The sequence below is a fragment of the Penicillium lagena genome, assembly GCF_028827675.1.
Source record: "Penicillium lagena strain IBT 129212 chromosome Unknown utg000005l_segment0_segment0, whole genome shotgun sequence".
Classification (NCBI taxonomy): Eukaryota; Fungi; Ascomycota; class Eurotiomycetes; order Eurotiales; family Aspergillaceae; genus Penicillium; species Penicillium lagena.
In genome coordinates, this window is record NW_026623226.1 from 1,863,206 (window position 1) to 1,878,111 (window position 14,906).

The following is a 14,906-nucleotide window of genomic DNA, read 5'->3' on the forward strand; positions in this document are numbered from 1 at the left end:
CGCACGGCCTCACGGCCGATTGATGAGCTGGTTTTCTTCCCGACGCTAACAAAGGAAGGGGGCAGAATGCAAATCATCGATGCTGCCGCGTCTCTACATCATGGCACGGGCCAACGCACTTCGCACCGACATGACGGAATCCACAGGTGAGGTGGGGCTTACAAATCGGGCCGTTGACGGACGCACGATCAACATGAGCCGACGCTGATTGGGGGACCGGTGGAGACGGGCTTCTTGCCTTATGCTTCTCCGATATCTGGCGTGATGCGAATTTTCGTGGGGTTTTTTGCTGGTTCCCTCCTAGAGAATACATGGCCACAAACACAGATAAATATGTCGAAAGCGCCCAAGAAACAAACCATCTGAGCACACTGCGAAATTGGAGAACCAAAAGAACTTCAAAATGAATCTCAAAATGACCATTCCCCCGACCACGGAGCATTTGGCATCTGTGAAGGAGCACACGCAAGCCACAATCACCGCGCTCTTCGCCTTCTTGACTGCTCAAGGTCAAGGAGACTATCTTGGCGAGAAAGTTACCCAACTAGAGCACTCGCTGCAGTGTGCTCATCTGGCGAGTCAATCCTCAGAATATGGATCCGATCCAGAAGTCATCCTCGCTGCTCTTCTCCATGACGTCGGCCGATTCATTCCAGCCGCAGAAAAAATGGGCAAGATGATCACACCGGATGGACAGTATATTGGTCGACAAAGTCATGAGATTCTGGGCGAGTCGTATCTACGCCAGATTGGCTTCAGCGAGAAGGTTTGCCTGCTAGTTGGAGCGCATGTCATGGCTAAAAGGTATCTGGTTGCAACAGACCAGAAATATTATGATGGACTGAGTGAGACGAGTAAACGAACACTCAGGTTCCAGGTATGTCCGGAACATTCAGTACCCATCAAAAAAAGGTTGCCAGCTGATGCTCGACAGGGTGGAGGGTTTACAGCCGAAGAAGTCCAGGAGGCCCAAAAGGATCCACTGCTCGAGGCAAAGCTTGCTGTGAGACGCTGGGATGATCAAGCGAAGGTGCCCAACATTGTTGTTCCTCCTTTGGAAGCGTATGGGGAACTGGCTTATGACTGCCTACTTGGTGAGCGCTATAGCTTTCTACATACAAAAAGCAATATTAACACATAGAGAAGATTCTCGGGCCAAGTTCACTCTTCATTCAAAGGAATATTCTCTCCCTACCAGACCAACGGTCGTGATCTGCATCGATGGATTTGATCCGGAGTACTTGGATTCGGGGATCCAGAGAGGCGTCCTTCCAACCTTCAAGAAATTTGTTGACAACGGATTTATGGCTACCGCCAAAAGTTGCATGCCCTCGTTCACGAATCCGAACAACGTGTCTATTATCACTGGAGCACCCCCTTCAGTTCACGGAATTGCCGGAAACTTTTTCTTGGACCGAGAAACAGGAAAGGAAACCATGATCACGGATGACACGTTGCTCCGGGGCTCGACCTTGCTCGAGCAAATGCACAAGCGAGGTGTTCGAATCGCAGCCGTGACGGCCAAGGATAAACTAAGAAAGATCCTTGCACATGGTATCAAAGGCGCTATTTGTTTCTCTGCGCAGCAAGCCGCAGACTGCACAATGGATGAAAACGGGATCGAAAACGTTGAAGAGTGGATTGGACGACCGGCTCCTAGCCAATACTCCGGGGACTTGTCCGTGTTTGTGCTTGACGCTGGAATTAAATTGCTCGAAGAAGGGCGGTCGGACTTTTTATACCTCACTCTCTCGGATTATATTCAGCACAAACACGCGCCAGGCGACAAAGAAGCCGATGACTTCATGAAAGCGATCGACGACCGCCTGGCAAAATTGGCCAGTCTGGCACCAGTTGTTGGTGTGACTGGCGACCATGGAATGAGTCGGAAGTCGGACGCTGAAGGAGAGCCAAATGTGCTGTTTCTCGAGGACGCCCTCAATGCCCAGTTTGGCCCTGCTGCATCCAGGGTAATCTGTCCCATTACAGATCCTTTTGTTCGGCATCATGGTGCCCTGGGCTCGTTTGTACGCGTATATTTGAAGGATAAAACCCAGATGGACGCGATGCTTTCGGTCTGCAAGGCATTTCCGGAAGTCGAAATCGCCCTCAGCGGCGAGGATGCAGCGAAGGAATATGAAATGCCCTTGGATCGTGAAGGAGACATTGTGGTCATTTCTACACGCAACACCGTGATTGGCAGCCGTGAGTCTGACCATGACCTCTCGTCGGTGCGAGACCACCCATTGCGATCGCATGGAGGCTTGAGCGAGCAAAACATTCCAGTCGTCCTGTCAACACCGGTAACTAATTGCAAAGCCGCACTGGAGAGGAGCTGGAGAAATTATGACATCTTCGACCTTGCGCTCAATTGGTCATCCTGAGCTTGTTCTATTCTTGCATCATTGGACGGGTAGGAGGACCCATCGATGTACTGTAATGAAGCCACCAATCATCCAAATCCGGATATTGCGTTTGAAAATCAAAGTTTGCCATATTTTCCATCCAAGTTACGTCGTACAAAGCCTGTTGTTCAAGTCGAGGTGTAGCATGAAGCCCTTGGTCATGGACCATATGAATGGGGCTTTCTTGACATCGTCTCAAAAGCCTGCCAAGGCCTTCGGCAATGACGCCGAGTAGATGTTGTTGGTGCATATAGTGAGTAATCTCGCGAAGCGTAGATACTGTTTCCGTAACAAGAGATAGGATTTTGGCTGTGTCAATTCGTATGGCTGACGCATACCTCGTCGCCACTTTGAGTAGAAAAACAACGGCAAAGGCGATCATTGTGTTGAAGTATAGTGGGAGCCCATTCAAGAAAGACTGGAACTCAGTGTCAGACACGATGACCCGGAGGATGGACATGGCGGATAAGACTCCAGCGTTGGCGATTTCCTCCAATTCAGGTCCCAGATGCTGTCCAGTATCTCCTGTTGTGGGTGCTCCCCTGAATGCATGGGAGCAGAGGTAGAGCTTTGCGAAATGGAAATGAAAGCCGACGCCTTTCTGAGGATAATTACCGACATTCTGATTGGTTCGAAATGTTTCATTCCAGTCGGCGAACCATGTGTCCAAGGCGATCGAGTACCGACGGAGCTGGGGTAGTGTTTCTGGAGGAACTGGCGTATCAACATCGACACCAAAAGTATCGAATACTTGTCCCAGGAGAGACCATTCTTTGACTTGACTGATCAATCTTGCGTCGTCTTCAGTGGCATGTTCGGTCTCAAGAAGGCGACTAGCAGAGTCGATGATAAAGCCTTCTCGGGACATCGGCGGTCGTCCGTAGGCTATTGAAAAGTGATGGTCGCACACATATACCAGATAATATAATCGGGCCTGCAGATATCCTTCACGATCTCCCTTGAGCGCTTTGTAAATCCCGCTGTGCAGGTTAATGCCTGACGCCAGTCGCACCGCTACAGCAGTCAGCTTTCCGTGTTCCTTTGCCACTTAAGGCTGCACTCACCATTCCCGATCAACGCCCATGAGAGTTCATGCAGCCAAAATGCACCAATACATAAACCGCGTACATCTTCTTCGTTGGCATTCCGAGCGAACGTCTGTAGTGCGACGAGATTTTTGTATTCGTCGTAACACACGTTGAACAGATGGCCGAAAGACTGGGAGTGTAGCGCTCCAACAGTACATACCGCCGCGGTCAGTAACGGCGAGGCAAGTCGCACCGAGTCGAGGCTGGTATGATCTCCCAAAATGCGATACAGGAAATGATCCAATCGAAGATGGTAAGATTCAAACAGACACAGCGCCTGATGCAATGTAAGAATCCCCGTCGAGACCAAGTCTGGGCGTCGTGGAAAGGGCAGATTGCTGGGCTGAGATGCCCTTCCACTCTCGGAGACACAGGAAGCAGGGATCGATGCCGGACCTCCTTTGGGGTCCATCACCACTTCCCAAGTAGTTCGTGGAGGATCGCGAGCGTACGATTGTGCCGCAGGGCTCAAATGGGATGATCCCGGGTTTGGAGGCGCAGCTGGCGGACTGATGGAAGTTGATTCGCTTCCACGAAATTGTAATTCAGGCATATCGATTTTGGTCGCTACCTGGGCCATGGCCTCTTCCAGCCATCGCAGCTTTTGGACTACTGCCCCTTTCCATCTACATCGAACCAATGAGTATGCCACTCTGAGGATGGCCAGAACACTTACGTTGCATCCTCCTCCAGTAAAGTTTGAAGACTTCTGTTCACAGTACAAGGAAGACCTCGTTTCTTGCATCGCGAACAGGGGGACTCGCCATCGCGCATGTGGCATTTGACCTGGTATAGATCAGTCACTGCCTCAGGCACCAACGGAAAACGGAAAGATACACCTTCTGCTTGCGGCAAGCCACACATGCGGTGATCTTGCGCGTTATGTCGGGCGGTTTTCGGTCGCCAAAGGATTCACGCAGGGCATTCACTCCGGTCGGGGTCGGGAGCGGTACATCCATCGTCTGTGCCCCAAAACAGCCCCTGTATCCCGTGTATAACTGTTCAGACCGGCTACCCCAACCACGATTGGGGTAATTCGTGTCAGCTATTGTCTCGATGTTGCAGAAAGCAGAAGTGCCTCGCGGTCTTCGTGCCGGTGATAAAAGGGCGATCGTTCCTGGAGCACGGGGAGCGACCGACGCACGTGTGGGGCTGGAAGGATGTCAGTGGAGAAGAGTAGTGTGGCACCTGCTCCACTCATATCCCCGTGGCAGCTTCGACGGCGCTCATTGCACCTCGCGACTTTATGATGCCTGCGCAACTCAATTCGCCTCTGGACGGCCTTGATGCCGGTTCTAGGGCCAATTCATACGCTCGGGGAATCGGTTTCACCATTTGCAAGAAGTATATAACACCAACGTGCAGTGTGACTTGGACAATATTCAGGATGCCGAGCAAGGCAATCTCAGATCAATTGCCCTTATAACCGGAAAAATTTGGTCCAATATGACCTCCTTAGGAGCTAAGTTGCGGTTTCTCGTCACCGCAGGGGTTGGATTCTTCGCAGACGGCTATCTCAATCTGACTATTGGCCTCGGTAAGTGTATTCTCGTCTATGAGCAGAGCATTACTGAGACATTGCAGTGGTACCGATCTTGGGCTACCTCTACTTCGAAGACAGTCAAGGTCAAGTGCCGGCGGTCCAAAGTGATGTGATCAAGGGAAGCTTGAGCTTGGGCATGGTTGCTGGCCAGCTTCTGTTCGGCGTCCTGAGTGATCTTTGGGGCCGCCACACTATCTACGGCAAGGAGCTGATATTGACGATGTTCGGAACGTTAATGGTGATTCTTCTCCCATGGAAGAACATGTCTGCCTCGGGTGTCACAGCATGGGTTTCTGTCTTCCGCGTGTTGACTGGAATTGGGATTGGTGCAGGTCAGAAGCCCTCTACTTGGTTTGTTGGTCGTATATTAATGTGTCTCAGACTACCCTCTATCTTCTTCCCTTTCTGCAGAAAAGTCGCCGTTCGCTTCTCGTGCTGTGCAAGTCATGACAGTCTTTTCAAATATCGGCCTCGGCAATATCGCGGCCAGCATTGTCTTCTTGATCCTTCTCAAGGCCTTTGAAGGCGCAATAGCGTCTGACCAGAATAATCTCGAATGGGTCTGGCGGTTGTTGCTAGGCTTAGGGATTGTGCCCGCCGCGTTCACTCTTTATGCACGATTGACAATTTCGGAAACAGAGCCCTATAAGCGATGTCAGCCACCTTCCCCAAATTCCAGCCGACAAATATTAACTCCAATACAGATGTTTGCAATGATGCTGCTGGCCACAGTCGTGGCTGGAAGGAGCAATGGACAGACTTTCGCGAGTACTTTGGGGAATGGAGACATGCCAAAGTACTGTTTGCGACTGCTGCTTCCTGGTTTCTCTTGTAGGCACCAGACCATTCTCAAAATTGCGGCATTTGACTGACATCTTCAGCGACATTGCATACTACGGAATCAATCTTAATCAAAGCATCATCCTAGCAAGAATCAACTATGCTAAAGGAGCCACGCCTTGGGAGACACTATACAAAACAGCTGTCGGCAACATCATCGTTCAAGCTGCGGTAAGCAACTACCGGGTCTTATCCTCTTCGCTTCTGATTGTCAATACAGGGATACTTGCCTGGGTTTTACGTCGGAATATTTCTCCCAGATCTCATGGGGCGTACACGCCAGCAGCTGTATAGTTGCATCGCAATCTGTATTCTGTACGCCATTTGGGCCGGGATTAGCTCTCCCAGTGCACACACCTCTACCGCTGGTCTGATGGTCATTTTTGCGATCTCCCAATTCTTGCTAACCGCGGGCCCTAACTGCACAACTTTCTTAATCCCTGCTGAAGTTTTCCCAACTCGTGTTCGTGGTACTGCGCATGGTATCTCGGCCGCAGCAGGAAAATGCGGTGCAATTCTGACTGCATTCGCTTTTGAAACAGTGGAAGATGCAATCAGCCTGCAGGGGGTCTTAGGCTTGTTTTCTGGAACAATGCTCCTGACTGGTTTGGTGACGCTCATGATTCCTGAGTCCAAAGGGCAGACTTTGGAGGGCATTGAAAAGGATGAATTATACACACAAGGGGAGCCGGTTGATCCAGGGTCGTCGAGTCCCAGTAGCTTGGCCAAGGGTGCTGTGTATGAAACAGGTGACGGGTCACTTGTCAAAGGGATTTGAAGCACTGAAGTTAATATTATTGCCTGATTAACATTGTTTCAGACTTTAACCATATGGCAGTTGAATACTGGCCGATTCATTTGGCTGGTGTTCAAGATTTTTGGAAGCGATTATGGGTTAAAATAGAGGGAAGATGTTGGTTTCTATCTGTTAATTATCGATCTTCGTTCAGGGAAGAAGAAATTTGAAAATTCAAGATAGAGAAAACTGGTGCAGAGATCGGACCTGTTCACAGGCAAGTGGATGACCTCGCCCGTAAGGTCAAAGATAAAGTCTCTTTTCTACCCAATATAAACAACCACGCGTTCTGGTCTCATTTACTTACAAAGCCGGCTTTCCCAGTCGGACTAGGCTATCATTAGAGAGTCTTTCCCTGTCAAATCTCTGCATTACTTGATTCAATACTGCTTTTGAGAGCTCTTCTCGGTCTATAGTCGGGAATACTCGCCAAAAGACATTGATAACACGACAAAGGGCGCCCAGAGTCGCCCTCGACCACGTTGTCGAATTTGTCACTACCCCGGGCTGAGCAATGCAAACCTCAACCCTTTCATATTCCTGGGGAAATTTGAGAACCATGAGCTCCGTCTCGCACTAGCGGCGTTAGCACGCCATAACAACATATGATAACCCTCTGCAATGGTTTACGACAATAGGGGGTGCTCACACGCATGACTTGATAGTCGCCTTTAAAAACCGGTCTTTGTGTCGGATCTCGGGGTGTCCCCTCGGCGCTGAAGTAAAGAAAACGAAAGGGTCGCGCCGGTCCAGCCTCATACATGGCCTTGAATCCTGCTATAGTGCAATCGTGACAGACGCGTTTGACCTCGGCAAAGTCAAAGCTGCCCGTTCTGAAAGGCGTTACCGCAACAGTCCTGAGACCTCATCCAAGACCAATGTTAGCAAAAGATTTCTCCAATGAAAAAGCATGACTGATGCGCACCATATGCATGCGTCAGCCCCAGCAAATTCGGCTTTTACATGGTCTGGATACTCCTCATAGTCACTAATGACAACGCTCTTCAGCTTAGATGAATCAACGTCGTCTTCGACCTGAACGGGCTTCCGGGCAAGTGCGATAACCTGGGTGACCTGACTGTTCTGCAGACTCTGACGGATGACCTCTCTGCCCACCAGACCAGTAGCTCCAGCGACAATGAGTTTCATCTTGGTTAGGGTCCCGATGGATAGGTGGGTGTGTGGTTTACCGGCTCCTGGTCCTTAGGCATGTTGAGCTGAATTTTAGCTGACAGTGCGGTCGCGCGAGTGTTATACATTTCAAGTGCGCTTGGGCCAACGGGATTCGGAGCCAATGTTGTTTGGCAATGCGTTCTTTCACACACACAGAATTACCCCGTCATCTCACAATCATTGCGCAGGTTGCGAAACCCGAACCCCGGCGGAACCGGAGCGAATGAATCCCGAAGCTTAGATGAATCGATGTAAAACTTCGCCCACTGTACTCGGTTTCCGTCCTATATCCTTTCCGAAATCGTACAACTCATATACATATTGATAATTATGACGGCTTTTGTGGCCTTCCCGACTTCGCTAAATAGGTCTGAAATGCAGAACCACTGATCTGGTGACTTGAAAATCATGCATGGCTATATTCAGTTGACGGCCCGAGAAATATATATTTTCTCACAGGAGGACATGGCCTCAATACTCCAATCGATCAAAACATAGTTTTGACTGGGCAGGATCACAATAGAGTGAGAGCTACAGAAACTGCCATGTTGAGAAGATGGAAGGTTCTTGGGACAACAGTATGAGAAACTGAATCTGTCAGGAGCAATAGACCAATTATCCAAAACTCTATTACCAAGGCTGGACGCATAAATGAAAGAGATAAAAATAGTAGCAACCGAAAACAGGTTCGGCTTTGCCTGACGCACCTGGCTGCATCCCTTGATTCGCATAGCAAACAAATTTTGATCGGGAAGGTCCGCGTTAACGGGAACTCTGTCGGTGCCAAGACTAAGGATATTATGATCCTCATCTATCTCCTATTCACAGGCTAGGGGGCTGGGGATGACTATCACATCTTCTCATTCTAGGGTTTCGAAGGGGACTGTCCAAAGCCAGATTATAGTATGTACCTCGAGTCAAGCTCGGAGCTTACTGTAGCTTGGAGGAATCAGAGAATGTCCATCGGAAGAGCTCAGTCCAAGACGACCATTTAACTGCGTGATTGATATGTGGCTGGTATTTAAAGTGGCGCATGGCGAAGGGCCTGAACGTTCCACCCCCTGCCAGTTATTTTTGTGGCAGGGCTGCAAAGGACGCAGTGACCAGAACGGTCGTGGCGGCAACGGAAGTTGGCGCTAGACCTGCAGAGCATTTGAAAGACTTGCGACAAGTGCGTTTCAGACTGAGGCGTCCAGCAGGCGTGATGATCTGCTAGACGATCACTACCCTTTTTGTTATCATCTTTGAGCTCTTCGAAATCCCCTTGACAGGTTCACAAACCCGATTTTGAGCTCATTTTTGCTGGGCAGAAGCTCAAGTGACACAAGGACATAGTTCATTTTTCTGTCTCAAAGTCTGTCGGGTGGATTGTCTTTCGGTTCAAAAGAGGCGACCATCCCAATTCAACTAGTCGTAGATCATTGCGGGGCGGGTTAGGGGAAGAGCTAACTGCCTGAAACGTCATGTAGACATTGCACATAATAGGCAGCGCACTTGAGACGAACGATTGACCACAGCCTCATAAGGATCAACATGCTAAGCCACCCTAAGATAAGGTTGCTGGGATTCCGCAGCTCGGACCACGCCGTGCCTTGCATACTACAGCTCTAGCGCAGTCAAACATTGCTCCCCCAAGCGAGGTCGGAATGACCACGCACTCCCCAATGACTATCACGCGTGGGAAAAGCAACTTTATCTTCTGAAACAACGGGGTCTATAAGGCGTTCTGTGGGCTTTGCCCCGGTCCGAGTCCGCACCTTCATAGCACACGCTACATACATACCACGGGAAAGGGGGCGGAACGGGCCATGGCCAAAGGCCTAGAGCGCCTTGAGGGAAAATTGGGGGCTCCTCGTTCTGTCAATTGCGGAAGAGAATCATTTTTCTTCTCGATAAGGGAAGTCCATAGTATCAAGGTTCATTTCGGACGCAGATCTATAACAGCCGGTGGCGTTCTCAAGCCACATAAGGCCTGTCTAATCAACAACACCTTGGTTTTTGAGGCTTGAGCCACTTGCATCGGTGAAACCTCAGGAACTGCAGGATCCAGCTTCTTGTGATGAGTCTCGTACATGGCACCGGATTGGATAATCCACGTGCCCCCTTCCGGAGAGAAAAACAGTTGATTCAGTCTGAAACAGGGTCGAGACGATCTTCCTCTGCCTTGTTGGTGGAGGTCATAGCATTCCTGGCAATGGCACTAACACGCAACGGTGCAGAATGACTGCTCAACCCGGAAAAAGAGGACGTGGTCGGTATGGACTTGACCCTGCTTGATTCCCCGAGGTCAGGTCCTGCCTTCTTTCTCACTATTATGCATCGCAGTAGTTGTAGATCGGTAGGGCAGCCACCTCGAGAAAGGAACAGCGGGAGACATGGAGGCGCAGACAGGACACGCGTGGCCTGAGGAATGTTATTCGCAATCCTTCAGGGCCAATTTCCTAGTTTAGAATCGGAACGCAGGGCCAGTGCGCGTGGATTTCCATGCGATCGACCACGTTGGTCGGTGTTTCAAGCTGTTTGTTGGCGCGGCCCTGGACCCCTTGAGTCAAACCCACGCGAGCTTGCCCTCCGAGGCATGCAACGCGCACTTGCCGCTTATGGGGATCGGCAATCTAGATTTGGCCAGTGACGCCGTTCCCCTGTCAAGGTTGATCAGCGGGCAACGGTTGCCCTTGTTTTGATGCCTCCCTTCGGTGGCACTCCAGGGTTTGTACCAAATCGGATCCTCACACTTCATCCCTTTACTGAGACTTCGGGGTAGATGCTGAATGGGGCATATCCCGCCCTGAAACATGTGGTCCGCCATGTGCCCGGGCATATCCCTTTGGAATGTCTTACTCGGCCCCAGAGGACGATCGTGGCGGGCCTCCACCGTAGACCCTTGTGTATCGTGTACCTGCCTCCTGGGCCCAGCTGCATGCAGGGGTAAAAGGCCAATCACAGCCAACCTGTCGCCTGTTTTGGATTGGTGGAGAACCGGGTATGCGCCTCGTCACTGCTTTGCTTTCGGGTTAGTGTCCATCCTAAGGAATTTTCAAGCCATGGGGGTTCACGCGGATCGCCCTAGTGTGCTTTAAGGCCCATGGCAGGTGGATCCCATCGTCGTACGCCAAAGACGTACTTTGTGAAGATCCTTCCTTCATTCCTTTCTTTTTGTATAGGCTCGTCTCAGTTCTCCCATGTGGGACATGATGCAAAGCCCCAGACCCCCTGCTCGCGTGTGCAGCTGCATGTTTTCTCCGGACATAGCCTCGCCGTTTCAGGAGCATATAAAGCTACGGTGCTGCCGGCTCTAGCATCGTATATCTCACTCCATGTCCTCCATTGCAAGCTCACTTCTTCACCCTACTTCGTGCGTCTCACCGGAAACCAGGCTAGCTTCCTACCAAAGAGCCTGGACACTTGTTCCACCTGCCTCTCTACCTCTTGCGTTGCCAACCCAACCAGCGAGGCTCTATATCAACCACCACACAAAGCCATCAATCATGTCTGTCCCAGAACCCACAAGGTAAGTGTCAACAAGGCTATTTGCAACCATAGCTAATGATGTGAAATTTTCTTAGTCGTCGCAACGGAGCCACCACCACCATCCTGACACAAGGAAACGTCAGCCAAATACCAAGAAGCAGCTACAGCGCCGTGGAACGATTCATGCGAACCCCGACCGCAGAAGGTCCATACTTTGCTGGGGCACGAATGCAAGAGAGATCCACACATCTCACAGTGCTGTCAAGCCATCTCAATGCAGTGGATGATATTGTAAAAGCAAAAAGCTAGATCAATCCGAGGAAGCAAAGGGGAATGAGTTTGTTATGTGTCTATGTAAAAATTTCTATCATGTATAATAGAAGTCAGCAGGAGTGTCTAGATATCAAAATACAGCCGATAAGAAAAAAGCAGCCACCCGATCACAAGATCTCTGAAATATACGTCGCCACCTCTTCATATTTGGTGCTGGGGAACTCATGCCCTGCCTCGTAGAATTTGAAAACCGCATTTCCACCCAAGGCAGCCGTGGCATCCGGCACAAGCTCATCCTTGATGATGATCGCATCATTGATGCCACACAGAATGTGGACCTTGTGAGCAGGTTGGCCCTCTGCAGTGGTGCTATTTTTCACGGTCAGGTAATTCCCAAGCCGTGTCCAAGTATTTCGCTGACGCTGGGCCAGGATCGGGCCATGCCGCATACTGGACATGAACGCGTGAACAAAGCCAGCGTGGTTATTCACTTGCCATGTTACTGCCGAAGGCACATTGATATTCGGGTACTCTCGTGACAGAATCTGTACAGCGGCAGCACTTTGCGACGGAAGCTCCTCGGTCAGCGCGTCCGCAGCATTCAACTTTTCGCTCTTAGGCTTCGGAGACACCAAGGGACCAGCCCGCAGGCGACGAGCGACCATAAAGCTCAGCAGACACTCGGGCATAAGACCACGAGAGTAAAGAAGGTGTGTCTTGAAACTAATCTGGGAGTCTCGAACTAGTCCGGCGGGAGCCAAAAGGACCAGCGACGAGAGAAGCTGCGGAAAGAATGACGCGAAGGCTGTGGCAATGCCACCACCCAGCGAATACCCGACCAGGCAGAATTTGCCGGACTCCGCACCCGTCCAGGCGAGTGGTGACGAAGTCAAGGCAAGTAAAATTTGCGTGGAGAAGAGGCGTTCGTCCTGAGGGAGATCAGCCGGGCAATCTGAGTACCCTCTTCCAAACCTAGACGGGGTCTGTCAGCAAAGCGGATGCCGATGCGATCGTCTCCAGGGTGATTGTCCGCATACAGGTCGAAGAGCATCACCCGGCAGCCTCGGTCCACCAGCGCATGGGCTAGGCCACCAAGCGCGATACAGGGCGTGGTAATTCCATGTATTAACAAGACTTTCGGGCCATCCTCGGGACCCCATTCATACACTCGGATGGAACCGTACGGGCTCACGACGTCGCGCGCCCCGGGCAGTACATCGTTCGGGAGAGGGAGTTTGCGGTTCTCCGCGTCGGACAGCGATGGGAGGAGGGATGCGCGCGGCGAGAGAAGGACCGTTTGGCGGTGTTCGATTCGCGAAAAGAGAGAGCGAACCAACAGACCGAGGGTGAAGGAGGCGCCCGTCACCGCCAGCAGGGGGAAGCTGGGACCGCGGGTTGGCCAGGGAATCGGACAAAAAATCCGCGGTTTGGCTGTAGAGGGCCATGGTTCCTCTATTGTGATGATTATGCCGTCTGTAAAAGAGTGCGTGAAAGCAAAAGAGAAATCCCCTGAGGTCAACAAGTGAATTCATTGGGGTTGGCCGGGGAGCCGAGGCCAATCGCCATGTGCCTGATAAGATAACGAACATGTGCAGTGAAATCGGTTGATATTTATTTACACCCGGAGAGTAGATACACAAGAGCCGGCAACACTACGGATGCTGTCTAAAAGATTGACTGCGTGCCGAGTCTGGAGGGGGCATCGAATGCTCCGACCACCCGACATCTCGTTCAACCGAGATCGTAGTGTGATCGCTTGGGGCCATATGATCACCCTTCCCAAACGTGTTCGTGAGAACAATCTCTTCCTCATCTTGGGGCCGGAAGACCCTGCCGGAAGAATGGTAAGACGTGCCGCTTTTGAACGATCGGCCCGTAGAGATCCCCTGCTTTCCACTTTCGAGCCAGGTCGGGAATATTCGGCGTATCAGGGGTCGTAGCGTAGGGAGACAGGCACAAGTAATGCCAATGCAGGGTTCAACACTGGACCAGATGAAGCTGTTGCTTTGGTTCCAGGTTAGGTCGTCATTCGCGTACATCTGCGTCAGGAAGTAGATTCGGATCACACCCGCCACGCAAGCACTAAATATCAATCGGAAAAAAAGCCGTCAGAAATCGAGAACAAACGAAAGGGTTAAAAAGTAGTAAAACCAGGGGCGCGCTTACAAGCCAGCCAAAAGGAAGATTCCAAGCACAGTCAGCTTTCGGTTCAAGGGCATTTGCAGCTGCAGAATCATTGGTATGGGACAGATCAGGATAAGGAAGTCCGTGAAAACGCTCAGCGCCGCATTAGAAATGAAGAAGGCGTAGACGTCGACGCAACTCCCCTTGGCAGTGGGGTCTGTATATTGCTTCCAGAAATAGTCGTACGGCCGGCACTGAAGACCCGCGGTGACGACAATCGCGATCCACCAGCCAATCACTAGGAATGATATTCCATAAAGTACTCGTCGGAACCAGTTGATGGGGAATATGCGATAGTATAGAAGGACAACAGACATCTTGACGGCTGGGACGACGCTGCCATAGAAAAACTCATACAGCCAAAGGAGCTATCGAAGGTGAAGAGAGTCATCACGTATTAGCGGGCCGTTATGTCTATACTTTCTTGAGGACTCATTGCGGGCGTCGATCACTCACCTTGGTGACAGTGGCAATGTTCACGCCGGGCGCCCAGATATGTTTGCCGACACCGTTTTTGGTAGCTAACACAGGCGTCAGCTTCAATCTTCTTTCATCTTCGTTTCTGCCCGGTCGTTCAAATCGAATTATAGATGATGAGACAAATTGACCGCGTTGCCTTACCAATTACACTCATGATCCCGTTGCCGAATGCAAAAACCTAAGTTAGATTTTAGCTTAAGGGTTGGTTTCTCGCAACAGACAGACTCAATCTTACCAACGCCACTGCCAGAGCCCAGTCATCCCACCAAAAGTTCGCATTCGATAGGGATCTGGAGATAAACCGCACAACCACGGCAATGGTCGCCAGGGCGAGTAGCGCCATATCAGCGCCTATGATTTGAGGGCAGTAGTTCTCGGAGAGATCCATGCCCGCAGGCGGTCCAGAAGCCATGCCGAGAGAAATGCAAGTTAGGGATTGAAACCATACATGATAGCCACGGAAGGCCAGAAGAAGAGGATGGGGGTGGATTGGTGCGGGTGGGGGTGAGTGACACTTGTATTTGTAGGCCAAACTTCGGGTTTCAACGTTCCTGCGCTTGGGGGCCCCAATCAGTAAAACGCTAAGGGACCCGCGATCCTTTTGGCGTCCGGGCGAAGCTGTCAGTCGGCAAGACTATCTGAGCTAGGTCTAA

General features: G+C 51.0%; 9 protein-coding genes across 9 annotated transcripts; 5 read left to right on the forward strand and 4 right to left on the reverse strand.

Annotated features, from left to right (window-relative positions):
- Positions 1-403: 403 nt before the first annotated feature.
- N7510_007457 (Alkaline phosphatase-like alpha/beta/alpha) lies at positions 404-2,384 on the forward strand (the record flags this gene model as incomplete). The annotated part of the gene is made up of 3 exons (XM_056979382.1): positions 404-877; positions 935-1,094; positions 1,147-2,384. 3 exons carry the CDS (start codon positions 404-406, stop codon positions 2,382-2,384), a joined length of 1,872 nt encoding a protein of 623 aa, XP_056832425.1.
- Positions 2,385-2,391: 7 nt separating this feature from the next.
- N7510_007458 (uncharacterized protein) lies at positions 2,392-4,452 on the reverse strand (the record flags this gene model as incomplete). The annotated part of the gene is made up of 4 exons (XM_056979383.1): positions 2,392-3,419; positions 3,470-4,119; positions 4,170-4,279; positions 4,321-4,452. 4 exons carry the CDS (start codon positions 4,450-4,452, stop codon positions 2,392-2,394), a joined length of 1,920 nt encoding a protein of 639 aa, XP_056832426.1.
- Positions 4,453-4,549: 97 nt separating this feature from the next.
- Positions 4,550-4,780, forward strand: N7510_007459 (uncharacterized protein; the record flags this gene model as incomplete). The annotated part of the gene is made up of 1 exon (XM_056979384.1): positions 4,550-4,780. One exon carries the CDS (start codon positions 4,550-4,552, stop codon positions 4,778-4,780), a length of 231 nt encoding a protein of 76 aa, XP_056832427.1.
- A 159-nt stretch (positions 4,781-4,939) lies between these two features.
- N7510_007460 (uncharacterized protein) lies at positions 4,940-6,654 on the forward strand (the record flags this gene model as incomplete). The annotated part of the gene is made up of 6 exons (XM_056979385.1): positions 4,940-5,030; positions 5,078-5,368; positions 5,418-5,690; positions 5,741-5,867; positions 5,918-6,047; positions 6,097-6,654. The coding sequence occupies 6 exons, from the start codon at positions 4,940-4,942 to the stop codon at positions 6,652-6,654; spliced, it is 1,470 nt and encodes a 489-aa protein (XP_056832428.1).
- A 321-nt stretch (positions 6,655-6,975) lies between these two features.
- Positions 6,976-7,821, reverse strand: N7510_007461 (uncharacterized protein; the record flags this gene model as incomplete). Its single annotated transcript, XM_056979386.1, has 3 exons — positions 6,976-7,248; positions 7,322-7,529; positions 7,598-7,821. 3 exons carry the CDS (start codon positions 7,819-7,821, stop codon positions 6,976-6,978), a joined length of 705 nt encoding a protein of 234 aa, XP_056832429.1.
- Positions 7,822-10,102: 2,281 nt separating this feature from the next.
- On the forward strand, positions 10,103-10,529 carry N7510_007462 (uncharacterized protein; the record flags this gene model as incomplete). The annotated part of the gene is made up of 2 exons (XM_056979387.1): positions 10,103-10,136; positions 10,309-10,529. 2 exons carry the CDS (start codon positions 10,103-10,105, stop codon positions 10,527-10,529), a joined length of 255 nt encoding a protein of 84 aa, XP_056832430.1.
- An 804-nt stretch (positions 10,530-11,333) lies between these two features.
- N7510_007463 (uncharacterized protein) lies at positions 11,334-11,625 on the forward strand (the record flags this gene model as incomplete). Its single annotated transcript, XM_056979388.1, has 2 exons — positions 11,334-11,356; positions 11,412-11,625. 2 exons carry the CDS (start codon positions 11,334-11,336, stop codon positions 11,623-11,625), a joined length of 237 nt encoding a protein of 78 aa, XP_056832431.1.
- A 131-nt stretch (positions 11,626-11,756) lies between these two features.
- On the reverse strand, positions 11,757-13,628 carry N7510_007464 (alpha/beta hydrolase; the record flags this gene model as incomplete). The annotated part of the gene is made up of 3 exons (XM_056979389.1): positions 11,757-12,561; positions 12,774-12,971; positions 13,306-13,628. 3 exons carry the CDS (start codon positions 13,626-13,628, stop codon positions 11,757-11,759), a joined length of 1,326 nt encoding a protein of 441 aa, XP_056832432.1.
- A 123-nt stretch (positions 13,629-13,751) lies between these two features.
- Positions 13,752-14,665, reverse strand: N7510_007465 (uncharacterized protein; the record flags this gene model as incomplete). Its single annotated transcript, XM_056979390.1, has 3 exons — positions 13,752-14,141; positions 14,230-14,389; positions 14,493-14,665. The coding sequence occupies 3 exons, from the start codon at positions 14,663-14,665 to the stop codon at positions 13,752-13,754; spliced, it is 723 nt and encodes a 240-aa protein (XP_056832433.1).
- Positions 14,666-14,906: the final 241 nt, after the last annotated feature.